This window comes from Fonsecaea pedrosoi (assembly GCF_000835455.1).
Source record: "Fonsecaea pedrosoi CBS 271.37 unplaced genomic scaffold supercont1.5, whole genome shotgun sequence".
In the NCBI taxonomy this organism is placed as follows: domain Eukaryota; kingdom Fungi; phylum Ascomycota; class Eurotiomycetes; order Chaetothyriales; family Herpotrichiellaceae; genus Fonsecaea; species Fonsecaea pedrosoi.
In genome coordinates this window covers 161,759-184,291 of record NW_013550611.1, presented here as the reverse complement: position 1 = coordinate 184,291, position 22,533 = coordinate 161,759, and the positions used below count along the sequence as shown (strand labels likewise).

Genomic DNA, 22,533 nt, shown 5'->3' with positions numbered 1-22,533 from the left:
GGTCAACGTTACCGTTTGTGGGCTATATTCAGGGGCTACAGCATTGTAAACAGCCACTGTTTCAACCCCCTGAGGCGTAGAAAGTTTACTTCGCATATTCTGAGGAATGCTACTGCAGTGCTAGCTTGTAAAAGGACATGTTTACCGAGTACGAGGTATTCCACGTGGAGTTAGAATCACTGCCAACCCCAACAACGCTCTTCTTTTTATCGTACGAGGTACATAATGCAACCTAGGACTTGCCCAGCAGGGTTCAATTGGGGCAAAAGCGCTTCACGTTTGTAATAGCGAGACGCCACATCAAGTCGAGCGCAAATACAGCGCTTATCTCAAACAATGGCGTGTGTGACCGGCCAACTCTTGCAGATACCGGGGTAAGTATTTGGTATGTACCTGGTTGCTGACATGGACTCTTTCGTGTGAGGTGTTAAGTAGATCAATCGTGTCTTCGAATCTTTCTGGACTCATCAGTCGCTGCGCCTTCACTACTCTGCCACAAGAAACATGCCAAAACTTGGCTTCAGCAGAAACGGTCGCCCCCTGAATGTTGCCGCAGCTAGAGATGAGATTGATAGAATCCGCAGAGATCGGGGTATCATCGACGAGTACGACGAAAGCCAGATTCGCAAGACAGATTCGAGCTTTCAAGAAGACTACCGTCGAAGAGCTGCCGAGCACAGAGCCTTATACGCCCGATATACTAGAACGTCGGTTTCTTCCCTCTGTTCAAAATCCTGGTTGCTAATAATAGCAGCGTCGCCGAGCAGCTCTACTCGACCAGATTCAGGCTTATTTACGAATTGCTCCAAAATGGAGACGACTCCTGTTACGCGAATGATGTCGAGCCCTCTATCACATTTCGGATCAAGTCCTCCGAGCTGATCATCGAGTCCAATGAGCGGGGATTCACACTCGAGAATGTTGAATCTATTTGCGATACTGGTAAAAGCTCCAAAGCCAAAAATGCCGATACTACTGGGGAGAAAGGCCTGGGTTTCAAATCGGTGTTCGGCATTGCTGACTACGTCCACATCGAATCCGGGCTCTGGTCTTTCAGGTTTGAACATAGTCAAGGCGAAGAGGGCGTAGGAATGATCACTCCAGTGTGGACTGATGTTACGTCTCGTCTACCTTCAAATGTCGGGACGAGGTTGACACTTCGGTACTCTGACCAGCGCGACATCTTCGCCAAACGCCTCGTGTCTGAGTTTGAAAAACTACCCAGAACAATCATGTTTGCGCTGCGCAAGCTGAAGAAGTTGATCGTCGTCGTGGATGGCGTTGCTGGACGATCAGACCAAATAACTTTCGAGAAAGATGGACGTTTGAGATCTAACGAAATACGCATCAACACCACCGTGACCGGGAATTTTGGTGCCCATACGTCAGCGACAACATGGCTCAAGCTGTTTCAACACACAGTCAGCGACCTCCCTTCTGACACATATCGTACAAGCTCTGAGAGCGATGTGACCGTCGCATTTGAGGTGGATTCAAATGGCCTGCCCGTCATTCCCGCCGACGGGCAGCATGTATTCGCTTATCTTCCAGTACAGCGGATTATGCAGCTCCCTGTATGTGTCTTTGACACCTTTCGCCGTACGAAGCTAACTGATCCAGTTTCTTATAAACGCGGATTTTGTCCTCACGGCTAATCGTGAGAGTGTTCCCGATACAGATTGGAATGATGCATTGCGAGACGGTGTCTCTTCTGCGTTTATCGGTTTGGTGAACAAAATTGTTACTTCTAGTGACCCTCTGGAGCTTACGTGGATGCGCTATCTCCCCCGGAGCCCTATGCAAGGCTTCTGGGAAGATTTGTTGTCTGACATTGAGAACGGGCTCCGGTCTAGGAAGAGACGCATTTTCCGGTCACGACGGAATAATCTTCGCAGCATGGAACGCATAAGAGTTCTTCCCCACTGGTTCATCCACGACAACGAGCCAATTGTGGCGGACACGGACGATGATATCTACTTATCGGACGATTATGAAACAATCGATGTAAGAATCCTGGAAGAATTTGGGGTGGCGGAAATCTTGCCTCGAGAAATTTTGGCGAGAATACAACTTGGTCTTTCACGAAGCGCGGAACGCCCAATACATGACATACCACTGGATGACTCGTGGCACACAGCCTTTGCTGCTCTCATACGACGGCTCCTTAACAGAAAAAGAATCAAGAAGAATGTTGAGGAGTTAAGAATCATCCCATTGGATGACAATGAATGGGTTTCACCCTCGTCCTTGCTTGTGGATCCTGTGTATCTACCATATCTGGTCGACGAAGACTCGGTGTCGATAAAGGTACCTGATGGTCTTGGGTTTCGGAAACTTCACGAGACGGCCACTGCAGATGGAAAGCGTGCGAGCTTCTACACAAGTCTCGGAATTACCTCGTGCGACCCTGATGCTGTAACAGCGAGGATCATCGAGACGCACCAGTTATTAAGGAGAACCGGAACGTTGTTCACGTTCAAAACAGATCTCGAAATCCTCTTTTGGTTTGGAAAGCGACCGTCCCTGTCAACGTGGAGTGAGATTCGTCTGATACTTGTGAGCGATAAAAACAAGCCACTTCCCGGATCGTACTTGTTCTTTCCTTCGGGAGACAACTATCACGCAGAGAAACTACTTGCTGCAACTCCGGAGGAGGATTTGCATGAATGTCGTTACGGAATTCTTGCTAGACAATACCTGGAATCTCAAGTTTCCAATCACATCCGCCATGGTTTAGACTGGAGATCCTACCTTCAGAGTTCGGGGGTCAGATACTTCCCTGATCTGGTACGCGAAGTGTCCGCTGGATGGAAACTCCATCCTTTGATGAAGCTGATCGCTCGAGACAACCCCAACAGCTTTGTCGCAAATCTCAAAGCACATTGGTCTGATTACCGTGTTGATGCCTCCAGAATCAAGAACAAACTGAAGAGTATTCGGGTACCATGTCTGGATGACTGCACACACAGGCTTTGCGACACTATTCTACCTACACAAGAATTGATGGATAGAAGCCGAGATCCCAGCCTAACCAATCTCTTACCATTCCTAAAACTACCTGGGGATTTTGACGCCCAACAATCCGAGGCTTGGTTCTTTTTGAAAGAACTTGGAGTGATCTGTGAAGTCAATACTAATTTTTACTTGAGAGCTATATCCCTATTAGCTGATCTCGGAGAGGGCCGACTACTGCCGACGTGTGAGAAGATATACAGCGGCATTGCTCAAACGACGGCAGTCGGAGACGCCAAAGCTGTACAGGTATGTCTTGTCCTCGTGCAGAGATATCTATTGACTCGGAGCAGCAAGAATTTGCGACGCGACGTTTGATCCGCTCGAAGACAACCGAGGAAGCCTGGTACAGATCAACTGACTGTATTTGGGAAGGTCCAAGCTTTCTCCAAGCGAAGCAGGTATTGAGTCCGTTGTACGAAGCCAATCAGTCTGCTTCCAGTTTCTTCAAAACTATTCTGGAAATGCGGGATGTTAGCTATAACGACTTGATCGACGAACTCAAAATGTTAACAACGAAAGTAACAGCTGGATCACGCCCAATCGAGAGCGAGGCGCCAGAAGTCTATGCAGCTCTAAATGCAATGGCAAGCTCTGAGCCTGTGATCGAGGCCATTCGGTAAGGTCGTCCCTCCAAAAGAAACCAATTTCTCTGACAGCAGTCCTAGGCAAGAGTTCAATGGTAATGGTCTGATTTATGTTGGTCAAAAGTGGCTGAAGCCTTCAGAGTGCTTGTGGAACTGTACTGTCGCCATCTCCGGGCGTCTGCCACTGGACCACGTATACCCTGGGCTTAAAAAATTCTTTGTCGACAAGATGAAAGTCAGGACTATGAGCATCAACGTTCTTTTACAGGAGCTCGGAAGAACTGCGAAGAAGACTTCCCCCGACGTTGACGAGATCAAGCGTATCATACATACTATTGGCGAATTGCTATCCTCGGATCCTGAGGTAGAGGTCAGCGAGGAGCAGCTGACAACTTTGGAGAAAACGGCCTTTCTACCTGTCCGTGGCCCCGACGGGTTGGAACTATTTTCCGTGGATCAAGCATTCACCATTAATGACCATCAGAGATATGGCCAGCTCTTCGAAAACAAAGCAAAGATCCTTGACTTTGGTCACGAAGAGATGACTTCGTTGTATCCGTTGTTCGAATTACTGGATCTAGAGGATCGCTTTCTCTCAAGCCTAGCGAAGTCAAAAACGACCGTGGGCAAGTCAACTGCCCATCAAGCTCTTGAACACTATATCAGAGACCGAGCATACGCCTTGTCGTGGTGAGTTTCCAATGCCTTACGATCGGAAAGAAAAGAATTTCCTGACTGTTCAGCAGCTGTGCAAACTACTACAATAGCTCAGAATATTACAACCGGAAAACGACGATGTATGATTCACTGCTGGCTGCCGAAGTATTCGTCTGCGAAGAGATGTGGACAGAGCTCGTGCTACCAGAGAAATATGGCTCAGTCACTGTTCAGAGTGATCGAGCCGTGGTCGATATCCACTTCCTTGATGGAAAGCTGACGATCTATGTCCCAAGCGACTATGATAGCCTTTATTCTTGCTTCCACACAGAGCTTCCTCAAGAACTTGCAAAAGTACTTTCCATCGATAATGAACGGGCAGTTAAGGTCATCTATCGTATCTTGAATGATACCAAGAAAGATTTGGATGCTATCATGAAGGATGAGGACCTACCGGAGTACCCCTGGTTTGAAAAGCCTGCGTCATCACTACAGACAGTGCCATTTCCAGCTCTCGGTGATGCAGAACCTAACAGCAGCAGTATGCCAACGCCTGCATCGCCAACGGAGGCATCCTCTGACCAGGACGACGATGACGGCGGCGGCGGCGACGACGACGACGATGTGGTCGTGACCCGGGTCGATCAAAGGAGTACAGCACCATATTCTCAAGTTGAGAGCAGCATTCCTCCTTCAGTCCACGCTCAGTCGACTGATTCTCAGCATACGATTTGGGAGGAGGTGGCACGAGATCAACAGTACAAAAGACTCTTACGAGAAGTAATCCGCCAGGCAAGACGAGGGGGGCGATCTCATCAAAGGAGAGGAGAATCACTATCGCTAGATGAAATTAACGAAGCTCTAGATGAACTTGGCTACCCACCAGCTGACTACGCAGCGTTCGAACGAACATTTGGTGATACGGGCAACGGTAGATTTGAAGAAAATGCACGGGTGGGCGCGGCGGGAGAACTATATGTAAGTCTGGGGAAGTATCCTTAGATATGAACAGCAGCTGACTTGGACTGAATTAGGTGTTTGAACTCCTCAAGTCCTGCGGAGTCACAAACTTCAGCATCGACAATTGGCAGAGCTCAATTCGTCACTACGTGAACGTTCTCCCCGAATACGCAGATGGACCAGCATGGCACGGCCGCGAAATCTCGGATGTAATGTACGAAGGCAACTGTCCGCGGCTGATGGAGTTTCTTGGAGACAACACGACATTCCCCTATCCCGCCTGGCTTGGGCATGAGTCCGGCGAGACATCGATGTCGAGACCGGTGGTGAATTATCACATCGAAGTCAAGACCACGTCCGGGCCCTGCAACACTCCGTTCTTCATGAGCAGCAATCAGTACAGGCTCATGCGAGACAAAGCCTGTCCAAATGACTCGACGACGGCCCCGCGAGATCTGTACCTGATCATGAGAGTATTCAACCTGTTCTCCAGCAGGATTGGACTGCAGGTGTATGTTAACCCGTGGCATCTGAGAGAGACAGCCCTGGAATTCGTGGCGGATCCGTGGAAGGTCGTTCCTATGTGACGCTTGTGACTCTGATTCTATGGAATTGAGGGCTAGAGATGCCTGTGTATCATAGTTGAATGTACAATACTAGGTTTGTGGTATGCTTTATGGAGCGACATGTGAAGCCCGGTCCCATTTCGGAAATCCTTGACGCCGCTTTTGTACCTCAGATGCTTGCAACGTAATAGCTCGTACATTCCTCGTACTCGGTACATGGCTGATGGAACCCCAACCACGAGGTGGATTCGACTTTGACAGAAACATTTGAGGCTGAAAGACTTAGCTACTAGTGACGACCCTTGACGCTCAAGCTATCGATGTCACAGACACATGAACGTTGAGCGTCGACATCACAGGATTTGCTGTGATGCTAGACGGTTGAACTATGAACTAGCTATGCGAAGCAGTCAGGCCACACGCCCCACGCCGACATTTTACAGAGGACCATTGAATCGAGACCTCTTGTATCTCACAGGCCATGAGTAAGCGTGTTGCCATCGTGGGCAGCGGCTGCTCAGGCCTGGGCGCTTTGTGGGCGCTCAACACCAGCACAAGTCATGAAGTCCATCTCTTCGAAGCCACGTCGCGACTAGGCGGACATACAAAATGCATTTCCTACGAAGGACCCAACGGTCAGACGATCCAAGTTGATGCCGGCTTGCTTGCCATCAACAACAACGCCACCTCCCCTAACTTTGTCCGATTCCTCCAGGAGTTGGGTGTTCCGTTGAAGAAGACCGCCGTGACTTTTGGCGTCTCCCGCGATCAAGGCGCCTTCGAGTGGGCATGGACTTCGTGGTCGTCCGTCTTTGCCCAGAGGAGGAATATCTTCTGCCCTGACACGTGGAAGTTGGTGTTTGAGGTCATCCGATTCAAAGAGTTCGCTCTCGATCTTCTCCAAGATGACGATGGTCAGGACGAACCCATCACCCAGGAAATCCAGCAAAAAAGGATCCAACATCGGTCCCAAGAGAGGATCGGTGAATATCTCGACCGCGAGAATTACTCTCAAGGGTTCCGTGATAATTATCTCATTCCAATGGTGGCTGCCATATTGGGCACGAACCTCGTTCGTTGTATATTGGAACTCCCCGCAGTCACGGTGGTTCGATCCATGTACAGCCAACACATACTGAATATGACTCCCAAATCCTCAGATTGGTGGACCATCCCTGGTGGAAGTGGGCGGTATATCGAAGCAGTGGTGAAAGATGTCCCGGACAATCGGATACATCTCGACTCGAAAGTCACCTCACTGACGCCAGGTGAAAATGGCATTGTTGCGTTGAGGGCAAATGGGAAAGACCATGTATTTGACCACGTGATAGTCGCGACGCAGTGTGAACAGGCCCTGGAAATGTTGCAGCCGATCATATCCAGGGAAGAATCTGACATCTTGAAGGGTTTCCGGACAGATAGGGTCGTTGCCGTATTGCACTCGGATCTCACGCTGATGCCAAAGAGACGACAAGCATGGTCATCGTTGAACTTTGTCTCCGAGTCCCCGTTCCCACCTACCAGAAGCAAGAACGGTTCCAGAGGCTGTTTGACATACTGGATGAATGTACTCCAAGAACTGCCAGAGAGTCAGTTGGGTCCTATTCTAATCACACTAAATCCCTTACACATGCCCGATCCTCGACTGGCCCAGGGCATATGGGAATATTCGCTTCCCTTGTATGATGCGGCTGCAATCAAGTCGCAGAAACTGTTGTCCAAGATTCAAAACACCAAGGGCATTAGTTACTGCGGCGCATGGACCAAGTCTGGCATCCATGAAGACAGCTTCAGTAGCGGCTTTTCTGTCACCATCGGTCATCTGGGAGCAAATCTGCCTTTCGACTTCGTGGATCCAACATTGTCCGGGGCTAAGAAGCCCGTGCTGACGTTGAAGAATTATTTGCTCAGGGTGGTCATTCTCCTCGTGCAGATAATGGTGTTGCTGGTAGAAAGAGCCTGTTTGAGGATGGCCGCAATGATCGACAAACGGATTGCCTCAAGACGAAAAACCGCCTGAGTCTCAACCAGCAGAGATAACAAGTCCGGCGGTCTGCTTCATCAATGTCGTACTTCCCTCTTCTTCTTCGATGCCCACCTCGATGGTAGTGTGCGGTCGGCTCTTGTTAAGCCCTTCCAGCAGAGAGCAAGCCTTGCAAATCTGTTGGCTGGATAGATAACCACATCTCTCGCATTGACCCATGACTTGTTTGACCACTTTCCTACGTCCTCGCCGTTTCTTGTCGTGAATACTTGGTTGCACTCCTTGCTGAGGGAGTCGAATCTCTGTTTCACGTTCTGCAGCGGCTTCGTTCGCGGTCAGGTCCTTCTCCAATCGGACCATGGAGTCGCTGGTCTGGTTTTGATTGCCACAGCCATTTGCCTGCTCATCGCCTTCAGCAGCACAAGACGTAGAACTTGCCAGTTCAGGGGGCACCAGCGAAGCCATGTCCTCTCCACTCCTAACAATATCCAGTATGCTACTGGGTCGAATCTTCTCCAAGTCTTTGATCAAGGTCCTCGCGCTCCCTCTGAAGGCCTCTGGTGAGTAAATGCACTCGGTGCTGAAGTAATCCAATTTCTTGTGGTAAGCATAGAGAACAATTTCCTTCTCATAGGCATACTTTAGTGGCTTGCTCCTTTTGATCTCACTCGCCGAGGAGGATGTCATAATAGAAGTTGCTCTTGCAAGTCGAGGAAGGTCGCCACGAAGTAGATTCATCATGACGGTTTCAGCAACATCGTCAGCGTTGTGACCGGTTACGACGTGTTTGATGCCCAACTTTGCGGCCCCTCGATCCAGGGCTTGTCTGCGAAATACCCCGCAGTAGGTGCAGTTTCCCTTCTTGCCTACCTGGGCCACGACTTGGTCCATTGTCCATCCATACAGCTGGTCATATCCAACAATTTCGAGGGGCATTTCGTACTGCATGGCATTCCGCTTGACCGTCTCAAGGCTGTCATCTCGGTAACCCTTAATACCTTCGTCGATGGACAAGAGGACGAGATCGACGCCGTAGTCGTAACGTTCATTCAGAGTCTTTAGCACCGAAGCGAGAACTGTCGAGTCCTTGCCACCAGATGCGCCGATGGCAACACGTTCGCCACGATGGAACAGTTTGTTACTCACGATGGTGTCGTGAACTTCGGCCTCGAATACGGACAGAAAACATTGTTTGCAGATCTTCTGGGAGTTCTTTGGTCGGATGACTGCTGCTCGTGAGGCCTCACAGATCTCGCATATAGTCGGCGCCATCCTTGTATTCTGGAGGAATAAAGAAGACTCAGACCTTGTTTGCCACAGAAATTGCGAGTCAAAAATATCCGGCGGAGCAAGGGGGGAACTTAGTGCAAATACGGCGGAGTATTAGTTTTGTCGGGACCTGTCGCCATAATTTGAGTGTTTTGCAACAGTCAATTCTCCCTTGCCCTCGTGGTACGCCCCTTCTCGTCACTCGCTCGAATGCATTCTACTCTCCAGGCGGAACTACGGTTCACGCGGATCATTTGCTCAAGTTGTCGAAATTGCGCCCAGCGCCAATCGCGGAGAGCAAACCGCTCGTTTTGCACTGCGCCTCGCGTTCGGACTGCTCAAAAACCGACAAACAGCTTTGGCTCTCTCAGCAGCCGCGGGATCAGTGATGACTCAAAGACCCATGGAGCTGCTCGAGTGGAGGTAGCAAGAGATTGTGACGCTGTCGAGGAGGACTCAGACCCCGCCCATCAACGTCAATCTGGCCCTCATGAGAGCCGCACCAGCCAAACTGCGGACGATGCTCGCCCGAAAGATTTCTACGGCTCACCCGCGAAAAGAAGGCTGCGGAATCGCATGAACAAAGATGGAGAGGCGGAATACCAAGCTCCGGAATGGTTTATGGACAGCAATGTGGCCCTCTTTGGGTCAGGGTCCCTCGCACCTGGCACTCCCTCGAGGATTAAAACAGTAGCCGCAGATCTGCTGACCGGCGAGCCTCTTGAACAAACTTCCTCCCCAGACTCTGGCAGTGACCCTTCACATGGCTCAGGGGGTAAAGGCAGTGACCCCAGTTCTATTCAAAACTCGCATGGGGCTCCCTCACAGACAGAGGATAGATTGGAGCAACCTGACACCACATCCCCTGCGGAATCTACGTCGAGCTCCTCGATATCTTCAAGGTACTATGTGGTGGATGAACAATATGAAGAGGTTATGCGAACTGCAAGAGGTCTCATGCAAATATCACAAACAAAGAATCCGCCAAATAGCGCCGAGTCCTACAGAGATCATCTCCATCTACAATATGCTGGCAAGGACGGCGATCTGCTTCTTGACCATCTTGTCCAGGATGTTGCACGTCAACTCGGCTGTGATCTGATGGTCGTGGACGCGCAGGATATCGCAGACCTCCTTCACCAAAATCATACAAACCCAGCCACAGCAAAGGCGGGCCGAATGCTTAGCTACGACGTGCTTGCACACGCATTTCCGGACCTCTCCGAAAATAGTGCCTCCCACGAGGCGCAAGACGTAGACGACGACGATGGAGACATCGACGACATGATGGACGACCTTGATTCCACACCTTCTTCTCCTCAGATAGGTATGCCCATGTTTATCGGAAGGCCTACCGCTATCTTGAAGACTATTATCGGACAGCTTCCAGATTTCGGGGATGGCATGCGATCAGACATGCCGCGAGGGACGCTGAGAATGTGGCCAGATTTTGCTGACTCTCAGAAGCCACGGGATGAGCAAGGCGCGCTATCTGGACTCACATACAAACTGCTAAAGAGCTTGTCGGACCGGCGATCCGCCACGGGTACTCCTGGGAGAGAACAGGGTGATGATCTGGAACGGCAACGAGAAACTACAGCGAAACGAAGTGGTGTCCCTAAGAATGGCGCGGTTGTTCACGTCAGAGACTTTAGAGCCATCCAGAGTTTAGATTTGGGTCGCTCGTTTCTGAACTGCCTTCACAGGCTACTAGCTCAGCGTCGAAGCAAAGGTGAATGCGTTTTACTTATTGGCACCGATTCGGCGCGTGAGGATCAAGAGCCGTTCACCCGGGAACGCATTCACGAATCCCAAAACGGCGGGCAAGATGGGAAATCACAAAATATCGTCCTGACCCCGGTCTTGCCCAACACGACGTCCAAGCTTGCACTTCTTCACGACAGGAAGCAACGCATTGCCACAGTCAATATGAGACACCTCTGGGAGACGTTGAGGATTTGGAAGCCGTCCGTTTTTGCTCACCTAGAGCCAGGCTTTTGGCGTGGTGACTTCTTCGACCGCATCACTCGCAGCGATAGATCATGTCTGGAAGGACAAGTATGGAATCACCAACATGTGCAACGGTTGGCCACCTATATCGCAGGAGCTGTTCCCTCGAACTCGGAGGGTGAAGCCAATACCTCTGTAAACCAAGACCAACCACAGCCCATCATTAGCGCAGCAACATCACATCTGAACCACAGTGACAAGACTAAAATCCGGTGGGCAGAGAAACAATCAAAGGAAGCGAAGAAGGAAGTTCCAGAACGACATATGACTAAGGATGACCGACTTGCCAGAATCCGTGCGTCGGCTTCCAAGTACGAGAAGCGACTGATGGGTGGTATCATCGAATCCAAGAATATCAACACAACCTTCAATGATGTCCACATGCCAGTTGAAACCATCGACACCCTTCAAACACTGACCACACTATCCCTCATTCGGCCCGAGGCTTTCAAATATGGTGTCCTGGCATCCGACAAGATCCCTGGCCTCCTGCTCTATGGTCCGCCAGGCACAGGTAAAACTTTGGCCGCCAAGGCGGTAGCCAAAGAATCCGGCGCAACCATGCTCGAAGTTAGCGCGGCAGACATCAACGATATGTACGTCGGTGAAGGGGAAAAGAATGTGAAAGCCCTGTTTAGCCTAGCTAGGAAACTATCACCTTGTGTTGTCTTTTTAGACGAGGCAGACGCTATGTTCAGCGCGAGGAGCAACCAGGGTCGACGTGTCAGTCATCGCGAACTTCTCAACCAATTTCTGAAAGAGTGGGACGGGATGAGCAACGACTCGGGTAGTGCATTCATCATGGTTGCGACTAACCGGCCTATGGATCTCGATGATGCTGTTCTCCGCCGCTTACCGCGCCGCTTACTTGTTGATCTGCCTACGGAGCCTGATAGGTTCGAGATCCTCAAGATCCACCTGCGCAACGAGAAACTTGGCGACGATGTCAATTTACAAGATCTCGCAAAAAATACACCCTTCTACTCGGGCTCCGATTTGAAGAACGTCGCTGTTGCAGCGGCATTAAATTGTGTCCGAGAGGAGAACGAACTGGCCAAACAACACAAGGGCGAGGAACCATATCAACATCCCGAACGACGTACGCTCACCAAGAAGCACTTTGACAAGGCCCTAGAAGAGATTTCGGCAAGTATCTCGGAGGACATGTCGAGCTTGAGGGACATTAAGAAGTTTGACGAACAGTTTGGAGACAAGCGCGGCAAGAAGAAGAAGGCGCCTAGGTTAGGATTTCCAACAGAGAGGGAGAATGAAAAGGTCAGAGATACAGTCAAGGTCCGCGACTGAGGCTCTTGTCGATCGAGGTAATGTCGAAAAGGCCGAAGAAGATATCTTGGGGCTTGTGTCTGGAAAACCAAAAAGGCGAGAGAGCTCAGATTCACACTTCCTCTTTATTAGACAATAGATCGTTCGATGGGTGAGGCCGCACGCTATGCCGTTGTCGCTCGCCTCTTATCTATAATGCTAAAGGTCGACATTGATCAGGAGATTTCGTCTTCCCTTTCTTACGTCTGGATTCTCTCCTGGATGACTTCCTCCACCTTCTGAACACCCCAATCCAAGACCTCCTTCATGCCCCACTCGCCCGCGCCGGGACAGACGCTCACGCCCTGGCGCGCACAGCTCTCCTCGTCAAAGACGTCCCCGTCGACGTTGCCGCCCTTGTACATCCACCCGTGGTAGCGGATGTAGTTGGGCCAGACGACATCCTCGACGTAGCCCGGCGGGTCGACCCAGAAGCCCTCGAGGGTAACGTAGCCGGAGCGCGCGGCGCGGCGGGACAGCGTCTGGGCGCGCGTCGACGGGAGGAATAGTAGCGGATGGAGCAGCATGTGGATGAGGCGGTGGAGGTGGTCGACTCCCGCCGCGGAGTGAGGATAGTCGGACGACGAGTCCGAGGGAGTCGACGACGACGGTTGTGGGTAGAGCAGGAACCCCTCGACGATGTAGACGCGGATCTCTCTGCCTGTGCTTCCGTCACCACCACCACTGGTCCTCTGACCCTCTCGTCCCCTGACTAGCTCGTCTATCCGCGTCCTAACCCTCTCTCTATGCTCGGCCACCTCGTCGGGAGACACGCCGCTGTGGCCGACGCTGTTCTGGTCTTCCTTCGACACGCTGTCCGGCGGCAGATGGCCGTGGTCGCGCAGGTGTGTGAGCGTGTGCTCGAACAACGAGAGGTCCAGGGAGTCGATGCAGTCCCAGTCCTGGAGCTCGCGGGTGCCGAATTCCTCGGACGAGACGGTGACCTTGGGAATGCTTTTTGCGTGTTGTAGGTTAGCCGAGAGCAGCAGCTGGACAGTCTTCTGCCTGGGGGGTAGAAAAGAACACCCCCCAAAAGATGGGTTGAAAACCTCAGTGAAGGGATCTGGGGAGGGAACCGGCTGATCCGGTAGACGCAGCAAATGCGTAAAAAGGGAGATACTGGGAGTAGAGAACATAGAGGGGGAAAACATACTCCTGGTCCGTCTTATAAAAGTCGTCCTGGTGCAGGATGAACAGACTGATTTTCCACCCCTCGGTGTCGAGGTTGAAGATCTCGCGCAGCAGCCTCGCCAACGTCGTCTTACCGCTCGACGACGGGCCCGAGAGGCCGATCAGGACCGTCTCGATGCGAAGATCTGGCTTGGAGTCCTCTGCTTCCCGGTCCTCCTTATCCATCTCGACATATGCCTCCTTCCGACGTCTCGAAGACGATGACACCATTGATTGCGAGACGTAGGGCGGCAGGTGTCTATCGCTGCAGCAACGGACTTCAAAAGGATATCCGTCGACTCCCGACAGAAAGGATCTCGATTATCAGGAAGGGTTTTCTCGATAAGAGTCGGCAATAGCAAAGGGTCGAATGCTAGCAGGTAAGTCTTGAGATTTATATTTTAGCTGGTGTGGTCGGTGATATCGATATTTCTCCAACTCTGACCAGCGCCACTACTCCCACCCTACACGTCCGAACTCAGCTTCAATTTTATGAGGCGAGGACCCCCTGCATACACAGTAAGGACACATACGGCAAGCACGTCTACGCATCCTGAACTATCCGAGCTGCTACTCTGCCCGCGCTCTACACCAAGCCTCGCCGGATGTATCTTATTCCAAAGGACCAGCCCTTCCGAGACTACCGCCATGCTCTCCCGGCCCAGATGTACCAAGAGGATCTGGACTTGATCGGTTAGGATATCACAGACCAAGAGGTGAAAATACTCCCAGAGACAGACATCTCAGTTTCTATTAGCAAGCAGCGGCGATACTTGATTGACAGAATCCCTTATCCTCCATATCCAACCCGACGCCCACCCGCTGTACCACTCCTTCTTGCTTGTCTCGCACCACCAGTGTGTCCAACGCGCCGATACCAAAATGTCCATCCACACATGCACCACCTTTTCTCGTCCCTTGTCGGTCGGCTTCGTTCCAGGTTCAGCCTGCCAGGGCATGTCGGCATCTCCCTCCTCTCTTGACACGCTCGTATGCCCATGTCGCGTTCGAGCATTACATATCCAGACATCAGAGGTCGGCAAGCTCCAACCAAGCTGCAAGATTCTTCCCTGTGATAAATATAGAAAGTCAAAATAATGATACAAAATCGCGTCAAAGCTGCCCAGCCGCCCATTTTCTCCGTGTGCAAGCCTCTTTGTCGCAAGCTTCCCAAAGAAAAGTCGTCGCAGCTTGTCTAGACAGCAGCATGTCTGTTCAACGGCACATTTGGAGCCCTATACCGCAATGAGGCCGAAAAATTCTTTCCGTTCCCCGACTCTCAACACCGACACCGAACCCCTTCGGAGGTAATCCACACAAGGGGGTATATGCAAATCAAGAAAAAACCCAAAAAACGAATGACACCCAGAGACTGCCCACTCAAATCACGCCATCAGCGCATGTCGACCGACGTAGATACTCCAGGCCAGATAGCTTCTACACCTTTTCACAGGTTAGCAGAACGGACTTGGTTTCTGCCGATGAGATGCTCTGTTTGAGACATGGGATGACCGTAGGGCTGGCTCAATGCTCATGCAGATCCCTTCTGCCTCTTGCCGCCGAGTTTGGGACTTGGCTTGACTTTGTTCGCTCCGTTTACCTCTCCCTGTGCATTTTCTTCTTCTATTTTAACCACGCTCGCTCGTCGCCTCTTGTTGGAAACGTTCGGGCTGGTGTTTGTACTTGGACCTTGACTCCCGCTAAGATTGGATCCCTGGGCACTCATCTGGTGCATCATGGCGACCCCTCCCGCAGTGGGATTCTGGGCAGGACTTGGTGTATGCACTGGGCCTCCCATCATGGGTGACCCTTGAGCTTGGGGAACGTTAAGATGTCCCATTGCAGGTGAGTTCATCATATTTGGTCCATTCATGCCGGGGTTCATCGGGTTTGGGAACATCACTTGGCCGTTGGCGGCCCTGGCCATTTGGTTCAGCCGCGTGTTGTTCGCTTGGGCCATGTTTTGTGCATTTTCTTGCGTTACTCGCAGTAACGTGTCTTTGGGAGAGATACCGGGATGGTGCTGGTAATACTCCATGAGAGGGCCCATGGCCGTCATCACCTCGGCAATCTAAAAATGCGTTAGTGTTTGTCTAGCCACACCGAAAGATCATACATGCCTCTAAAAATTGGGAGATGTGATGGGGTACGCCCCATTCGCCCACACCTGAGGTAGGAATCACTGGCCCTGCTCCTGATACATTTGCCTTGCCTTGTGTGCGTTTGAGGTTCTTGTTCGTGATCTTGGGACTCTGCTTCATTTCTGGCGACACGGGCTGCATCAACACATTGCGTGGAATGTACTCCTGCCATCCCGTCGAGCTGATGTTCAGGTGCTCAATGGTTTGAACGTCATCAAACAGAACGCGCAGCTGTCCGTTGGTGGTCACTCGAATATCGTTGCCAAAGACATATGTCAAACTCGCACTGCTGCTCGTGATATGGACGCCACCGTTGGCTGTCTTGGTTTGCGTATGTTCAAAAGACTGGAGCAGGATTTGCTTGACTCCGCTTGCAAAATAAGAATGGTAGTAACGCGCGAGAGAGGGAAATTGGAGCTGGAAAGACTTGTCCCCGCCGGACCTGTTGTTGAAAAACTGTTGTCTCAATGATCCGATCGGCGAAAAGAATCTAGAGATCAATGCCTCCCAGTAGTCCAAGTCATTTGGTCGTTCCGGGTGGGCGAGAAGATCCTGGTACTCGATCAATTTCAAAATGCATTGGCCTCCGATCATGTCTTGTTTGGGTAATTCGGACAGAATCATATTCGCGGCGGCTTCTTGTTGCTGCTTAATACGAGGCTCCTCTTCGGGCTCCGTCGTCTTGACTGGCTGGTTGGCTGGTTGATTTTGTGGTTGGTTGTTTACGGGTTGTGGTTGTGGTGGTTGGGGCTTTGGCTGAGCGGGTTGAGCTTGGGGTTGAGAAGTCGGAGGAGGTTGCTGAGGAGGTTGTGTTTGGGGAGCGGGTGTGGGTTGTGATTGTGGAGGTTGAGTAGTTTGCTCTTGCGATCGTGACATTTGCATTTGTTGAGCTACTGCCCTTTGATTCTGCGCTGCGGCTGCCATCTGCGCTGCATGCTGTTGCGCCTGAGCCTGGGCCTGTTGAGCTCGGATTAACTGCTGCTGGTTGTGTTGGTGTTGTTGTAGGCTTTGCATCTGAGGATGGTTGGGATTCATCTGCATTTGCGGATGCATGCCCATACCCATCTTCATTTGCGCCAGCTGAGCCTGATTGAAGCCGGGCGCATTAGGTATCCCCATAGGCATGCCTTGTGCTTGAGCCTGAGACATCTGCTGCATCATGCGCTGGCGAGCCATGAACTGCTGTTGCTGTGGGGTCATCATCCCTTGGCCATAATTCATCTGCGGGTTATGCTGCTGAAAGATAGCCTGCTGGGGATTCATATGAGCCATGGCCATACCGTTATGCATTGGTCCTGGAGCTGGAGTTCCAGCACCAGGTGGCATACCAGTAACCATGGGTCCTTGAGTGACTTGGGGCGCAGATACTCCTGGATGCATGCCCTGCATCATTCCGGGCCCAGGTTGACCTCCCATATGAGCGGCGCCAGGATGCTGCATCCCCATGGGATGACCTGGAGGAATTCCTGGATGCCCCGGAGCAATACCCGCATGGTGCGGGAAGCTTTGGGCCATCATCTTCAAGAGTGCTTATGTAGGAATATATCGAGTCGCAATTCCGGCGTGACGGTATACGAAGTAGTTCTGATTACTTCTGTTGGGTGTCTGGTCCTTCTCTTTTTTCCCACCTCCAGTCCCTCTGGCCCCACTTTTTTGGCGGAAAGACGCTGTAGTTGTTCGGCACGGAGCGAAATGTTGTCACATTTGTATGATCGGGAGGTTTCATGCAAGCGGATAGATATTATGGGACGAAGTATTCTCCTGCTGGTGGTCGGCGCAACGTGGATATATTGCAAGAGATCCTGCGATGTTTCGCCGTGTGAAGGTCGTCTTACGGGGCTAGATCAGTGTCGCGACAACGACGATAATCGAATCATCGGGCGGTGGCGGCAGTGATGGAAGCGCGCAGAGGCTTCATGACCATTTCATCCTCTCGTGGATCGCAGAGGAGCAGCTAGAGCGATTAACCTGGCGAGGCAGATGATCCGAGTGCTGTGAGAGTGGCCGTTGCGATGTTATCGGGTTGGTACACTGCGGTGTTACTCGTGATCTGATGACCCCGGCCCAGTGTGGACGAGAACCGGTCGGAAATTGGGAGCCAGGCTCCAAAAGCAGAGTAAAGGGCGATGAGGAAGGGAAAAGAGCGACAAGACAGCGAGAGCGCCAGTTGAGACTGAATAGCAGACACTGTCCCAGCCTGGGTGGTGAAGACTGAAGATCAGGTTCCAAGTCGCAGGTGCAACAGGATCTGCAGGTGTGCAGGTGCAGGGAGAGACACTTACAGACCACGGAAGATGCTGGGGGGGTGGGTGGTGTGGCCATCGGGGCCCAACTTGAAACCCAGCGACTTGCCAGGCCCGGCCGACATCCCCCAATCATCCGCCAAGCAATCGTGCAGCCCACGCTTGACCCGATACAGCACTAGCGGCTCGCCGTTTCAGAAAATAAATTCGGCACCTCTTTTCCCTCTGTACTTGTATTCTTCACCTGTGTTCTTCTGCATTTTGTCTCTACTCCCACAAAGCAAATTCCTGGATTCTGTTTCATGCCCTAATGAGTGCAGGCTCGGTACTACATCCTGTAAATTGAAGGCATGGTAAGCACACTCTCCACGAATTCTCCTGCCTCTTAAAAACGCGGCTTGTAAGATGACAACCAAACCTCTTCTTCTTTCTATCCTGAGTCGCCCTTGAAGAAACATTCGGACTGTCATCGCTGAACAGTCTGTTACTAGCCAGTATTTTATGTCTGACTATCACACGCTTCCACAACATCTGCTGTGTTCCTTTCTCTGTGTGGTCTGATGCTGACTCGAAGTCTAGGAATGCGATGGAGAAGTAGAGTTTCTCTAAGGCATGTGTTGCTGTAAGATTCTTTGAGGTACGTTTTTGCAGATGCTCTACCCCGTCTCACATCACCTTGTGTCTACTTTCCCTTGATTCCTATGATGAAAACCTTTTCCACATTCGCAGTTTCCACGCTAGCCCTGGCATATGAACCTATTTTAAGTCCAGGTGTCGTTGAGCGGCAAATCTTCCTTGGATGTCTGATTGGAGCTTTACCTGAGACTCTTGCTATTTTCCATGTACCTGTCTATATAATGCGCTGACCGGTATCTTGTGCAGATAGTTGTCCACGTTCCGCTCCCCCTGTTTGTCCCTAGAGATGTACTCTCATAGTTGCAGTGTGTCTGGTTGACTAGAAGGAAAGAGGAGGAGGATAAATTCTGGATAGGCAATTCAGCGAACACAGGGAATATGCTTGCGTATTTCGGACACGCACATTTCAATTTTTTCACCAATGACTCCCTGCGCAGAAAATATTCCCAATCCATTTTAACTTGGAAACTCATTACTGTTCAAATACTGGATGTTTTACATGACTCGCGTGCCCGTGCGATCCACACCAAATTTCGTCTCTTCGTGGTTCTGGCGTTGATTTCGCAGCAACCTTTCCAGGTTTGTGGGAGGTGACGGGTCCTCTACGCCTTTCTAGCCTGATAAGCGTCGCGTAGGCTAGCCATGAAGCCACTTCCCAAGTTTCCCTGCTGGAGGCTCGACATCATGTCTAGAGCAGTCTCTGTCATGCCGGGTACTGTTAGGCCTCACTTGCCTACCTCCTCTGCATGCCAACCTCTTCAAGCTGATTGGTGAGCGGGTATGATAGCTGACTGGTGGGATTCGTGATCTTGCTGCCCTCAACTAATGAATGAAGTTCCTGCTTGCTCCACGACCTTGGCGCTTCTTCTCGCATCGATGAACAGGTCTTCGCACTCTGCCACGTCCTCAACACCAATCTCCTGCCTGCCATTGACCTTTGCAAGAATGCTACTGGGCGTCAATAGCTGCAGGGCGTATCGCAGGCTGACATTCGTGCCATGTTGTGCAACCTTCTCCAGTGCAGGTTCGGATATTGAAAGGCCTTCAGTTTTCGCGCGTAGACGGATGATTGTCTGAACTTCGGATGCGTTGTATGGGTGTGTGGGGATGATGAGCAAGCGGGCAAGTAGATCAGGAGGGACGCCGTGGGCACCTGCGATGTCCTGTGTACCGCGAATGAGAGTGTTGCCCCTGTTTGAGGCGAGGATGACGATGGGTGAGATAGGAGATTCAAGGGCGCGGTTGAGATAGGTGAAGCATTCAATGTCGAGCATATGAACCTGGCAAAGACCGGTTAAGAACATTTCGCAAAGTGCTCAATATCAATGTACTCACCTCATCAATAAAGAGGACACCAGGGACCAACTCCGCAACACCCTGATCAATATACCTACTCACTACCTTGTTGATCTCTGCCCTCAATTTGTCCGTGATCTCGGTCTTCTTTGGCTTCATCAATTGGCCCATCATGCTCATAACATCCTGGCCCCCCTGAGGTCTCGCGTTGGCGATATCCAAATCATGTAATGTGACGTCCTGGACAACCTCTTTCTTTTTGTGGACTTCTCCCTTGGGTACGGGAACGTATTCTTCTGCCTCGAGATCGAATTCGGTCGCGTAGGCGTCTGAGCGACCCACCCGCTTGCATGCCCCGGTGTTGGCTTCTATATAGATGACATCGCCAACTGTCACTCGCTCCTTTTGGATAGCTTCGTATATACTGGGGTCGAGGCGGAGCTTTTTTGTGCCTCTGGCGGATTTCAAGGTAATGATCAGGTGGGAGATGGTGCGGCCAAAGCCGCCGAGAGGGTTCTCTGCTTCTTCGGGGAGGAGTTCGGTCACTTCGCCCTCGTACACCTCTTTCGTCTCGCGCACGCGGAGACCTCCATGTGGTCAGTACCAACTCAGTAAGGGACATCGAAGGGTTCAGGTTACCGATTGCTCTCCTGAAATTCTCCATCAAAGCTTCTGTCTTCTTGACCTCCGCGGAATAAATTTCGCTGCCGACGATTGGACAAAAGGGCACCTTTGTCCCCAGCTCTTGTGATACTGCCAGTGCCAAAGCTGTCTTGCCGGTGCCAGGTCCTCCTGCTAATAGTACTGCTCTTCCTGACATCTTTTTGGCCTTTATCAGGTCTACAACGACTCCGCAGGCCTAATGTTTGTCAGTAGAGCGAATAGATTCCGTTTGGACATGCGAAGCGTACCTCACGGGCGGCAGCCTGTCCGACGAATCCATTGCTATTGGGTTCAGCAGTGCCGTCTGATCGCAAGCCCAATCCCTTGATATGCGTATGCGCCGCAGTTCTGTTCTCGCGCGCATTGCCCTTGACTTCGCTGATGTTGACCATGGTCGCTAGTTCTTTGATAATAAAGCTAGAAAAGCCACGATGTTTGTCGCGTTCTGACACAGAGAATAAAAGAAGGACGAATTGTGGTTTGGTGGTCAAATGGTGGTTGTCACTGGCACAGTCCCCAGAATTTGGGAATTGCGCGCTAAAATCCATCAAGGTTCATAATACTTCTCAATTGTGCTGCTTTATTTTCTTACTCGATGCACCCAAGAACAGCACCGCTTTGCACAGGCTGCCACACGCGGGTGCTTTTTGTGCGCTCCTGGACCTCTTTTACTCCCCTTTATCTTGGTCCTTTCTTCAATTCGACCCGGTAGTGTCACTTTCACCATGGCAGCTCCCACAACGATCACGAAGCTCCCCGAGGTGCTCCGCAGTCCTACCTCTCTCCAATATCTCTCCTACAGACACCCGGTCAAACACTCAAACCCGTACTTCAAGCCCAGATTCACCTTTAAGCTCGAAGATAGGAAACATACCTTGCTGGACGTATACCGGTTGCGACACACAGACCCTTTGATGCCCGCGTACCCTTACGGCGAGAATAAACAATTTCCAGAAGCAAATTTTGGTCTCTATGGTGGCGCTACGGTACAATCTGGGAGCAAGATATCCAAGGGCAGAAATAAGGGCAAGACATTGCGACATTGGTTCCCTAATGTCCGGGTCGAGACTGTGAGGAGCGAAGCGTTGAATAGGGAGCTCAAGATCCCTATTACTGCCCGAGTCATGAGGACCATCAGCAAATGCGGCGGTATAGATCAATATGTCACTGGAATGAAACCTGCTCGAATAAAGGAGCTGGGTATGTTGGGCTGGAAACTGCGATGGCTGGTCATGACATCTCCGAAGTACCGGTCAGCGCACGCCGAACAGTTGCAAAAATACAACCTGCCTACACACTACTCCTTATCAAGCTCCTTTGAGGACGCATGGAATGATGAGAACGTGCGGGCGAAGATGATTGAGCAGCAAGAAGCGGCCTGGCGTGATCTACGAGAGGCGGCTGACCGATTCGAGAAGCATGTGCAGAGGAATTGGATCGAGAGCGGGGAGAAAGAAGTTTACCAAATCCCGAAACTGGAGACGCTCAACCGCAGCAGCCCGCTCTCATTGGGCCTGCCGGAACATTTGGAAGAGCCGGATGTTGTTGACAAGAGTTACAGAGGTCTCAGGACCTTCAAGAAGTCTGCTGGAGATGGCCTGCAGGAAATCTCATCAGGGGTTACCTCTATTGAACACAGCGACAAGGCCATCAGGGGGGACGAGGAGTTAGTGGCGACAGCAACGATGGAAAACAGCTCCGGAGACATCGAAAGTCACATCGAGGGAAACACTTCAGAACACCACACGTCGCCGAGTGATCCTCAACTTAATGTGGCTGGTGACGAGGCAGCACTGCCAGGGTCTCAGCAGTCAAAGTCAAGGACGGAACGGGAAGGTTGAGGAGGTACAAGGTGGAACTGAAGGACTGACTTACACACGATCGCTGTCTCAATCGAGTCCCAGGACGGCGACTAGGCAGTCCGACCTCGATCCTTCAGGTCGGCTGAAAGCCATTCGGTGGAAACAAGCCCTCAATGAGAAGCCATCGAGTTAAAACTAAGATGCTGGTGTCTAC

At 51.3% G+C, this 22,533-nt stretch overlaps 8 protein-coding genes across 8 annotated transcripts; 4 read left to right on the top strand and 4 right to left on the bottom strand.

Moving 5' to 3' along the window:
• Window positions 1-504: 504 nt before the first annotated feature.
• On the top strand, window positions 505-5,803 carry Z517_07534 (uncharacterized protein; the record flags this gene model as incomplete). Its single annotated transcript, XM_013426055.1, has 7 exons — window positions 505-707; window positions 755-1,574; window positions 1,621-3,261; window positions 3,306-3,631; window positions 3,681-4,286; window positions 4,343-5,234; window positions 5,291-5,803. 7 exons carry the CDS (start codon window positions 505-507, stop codon window positions 5,801-5,803), a joined length of 5,001 nt encoding a protein of 1,666 aa, XP_013281509.1.
• A 460-nt stretch (window positions 5,804-6,263) lies between these two features.
• On the top strand, window positions 6,264-7,802 carry Z517_07533 (uncharacterized protein; the record flags this gene model as incomplete). Its single annotated transcript, XM_013426054.1, has 1 exon — window positions 6,264-7,802. The coding sequence occupies one exon, from the start codon at window positions 6,264-6,266 to the stop codon at window positions 7,800-7,802; it is 1,539 nt and encodes a 512-aa protein (XP_013281508.1).
• Window positions 7,803-7,805: 3 nt separating this feature from the next.
• On the bottom strand, window positions 7,806-9,038 carry Z517_07532 (cytoplasmic tRNA 2-thiolation protein 1; the record flags this gene model as incomplete). The annotated part of the gene is made up of 1 exon (XM_013426053.1): window positions 7,806-9,038. The coding sequence occupies one exon, from the start codon at window positions 9,036-9,038 to the stop codon at window positions 7,806-7,808; it is 1,233 nt and encodes a 410-aa protein (XP_013281507.1).
• Window positions 9,039-9,245: 207 nt separating this feature from the next.
• Window positions 9,246-12,350, top strand: Z517_07531 (uncharacterized protein; the record flags this gene model as incomplete). Its single annotated transcript, XM_013426052.1, has 1 exon — window positions 9,246-12,350. One exon carries the CDS (start codon window positions 9,246-9,248, stop codon window positions 12,348-12,350), a length of 3,105 nt encoding a protein of 1,034 aa, XP_013281506.1.
• Window positions 12,351-12,568: 218 nt separating this feature from the next.
• Z517_07530 (uncharacterized protein) lies at window positions 12,569-13,724 on the bottom strand (the record flags this gene model as incomplete). Its single annotated transcript, XM_013426051.1, has 2 exons — window positions 12,569-13,322; window positions 13,522-13,724. 2 exons carry the CDS (start codon window positions 13,722-13,724, stop codon window positions 12,569-12,571), a joined length of 957 nt encoding a protein of 318 aa, XP_013281505.1.
• A 1,345-nt stretch (window positions 13,725-15,069) lies between these two features.
• Window positions 15,070-17,197, bottom strand: Z517_07529 (uncharacterized protein; the record flags this gene model as incomplete). The annotated part of the gene is made up of 2 exons (XM_013426050.1): window positions 15,070-15,609; window positions 15,689-17,197. 2 exons carry the CDS (start codon window positions 17,195-17,197, stop codon window positions 15,070-15,072), a joined length of 2,049 nt encoding a protein of 682 aa, XP_013281504.1.
• Window positions 17,198-19,376: 2,179 nt separating this feature from the next.
• On the bottom strand, window positions 19,377-20,909 carry Z517_07528 (RuvB-like helicase 1; the record flags this gene model as incomplete). The annotated part of the gene is made up of 4 exons (XM_013426049.1): window positions 19,377-19,838; window positions 19,894-20,441; window positions 20,494-20,713; window positions 20,766-20,909. The coding sequence occupies 4 exons, from the start codon at window positions 20,907-20,909 to the stop codon at window positions 19,377-19,379; spliced, it is 1,374 nt and encodes a 457-aa protein (XP_013281503.1).
• A 333-nt stretch (window positions 20,910-21,242) lies between these two features.
• On the top strand, window positions 21,243-22,358 carry Z517_07527 (uncharacterized protein; the record flags this gene model as incomplete). The annotated part of the gene is made up of 1 exon (XM_013426048.1): window positions 21,243-22,358. One exon carries the CDS (start codon window positions 21,243-21,245, stop codon window positions 22,356-22,358), a length of 1,116 nt encoding a protein of 371 aa, XP_013281502.1.
• Between the last annotated feature and the right edge of the window lie 175 nt (window positions 22,359-22,533).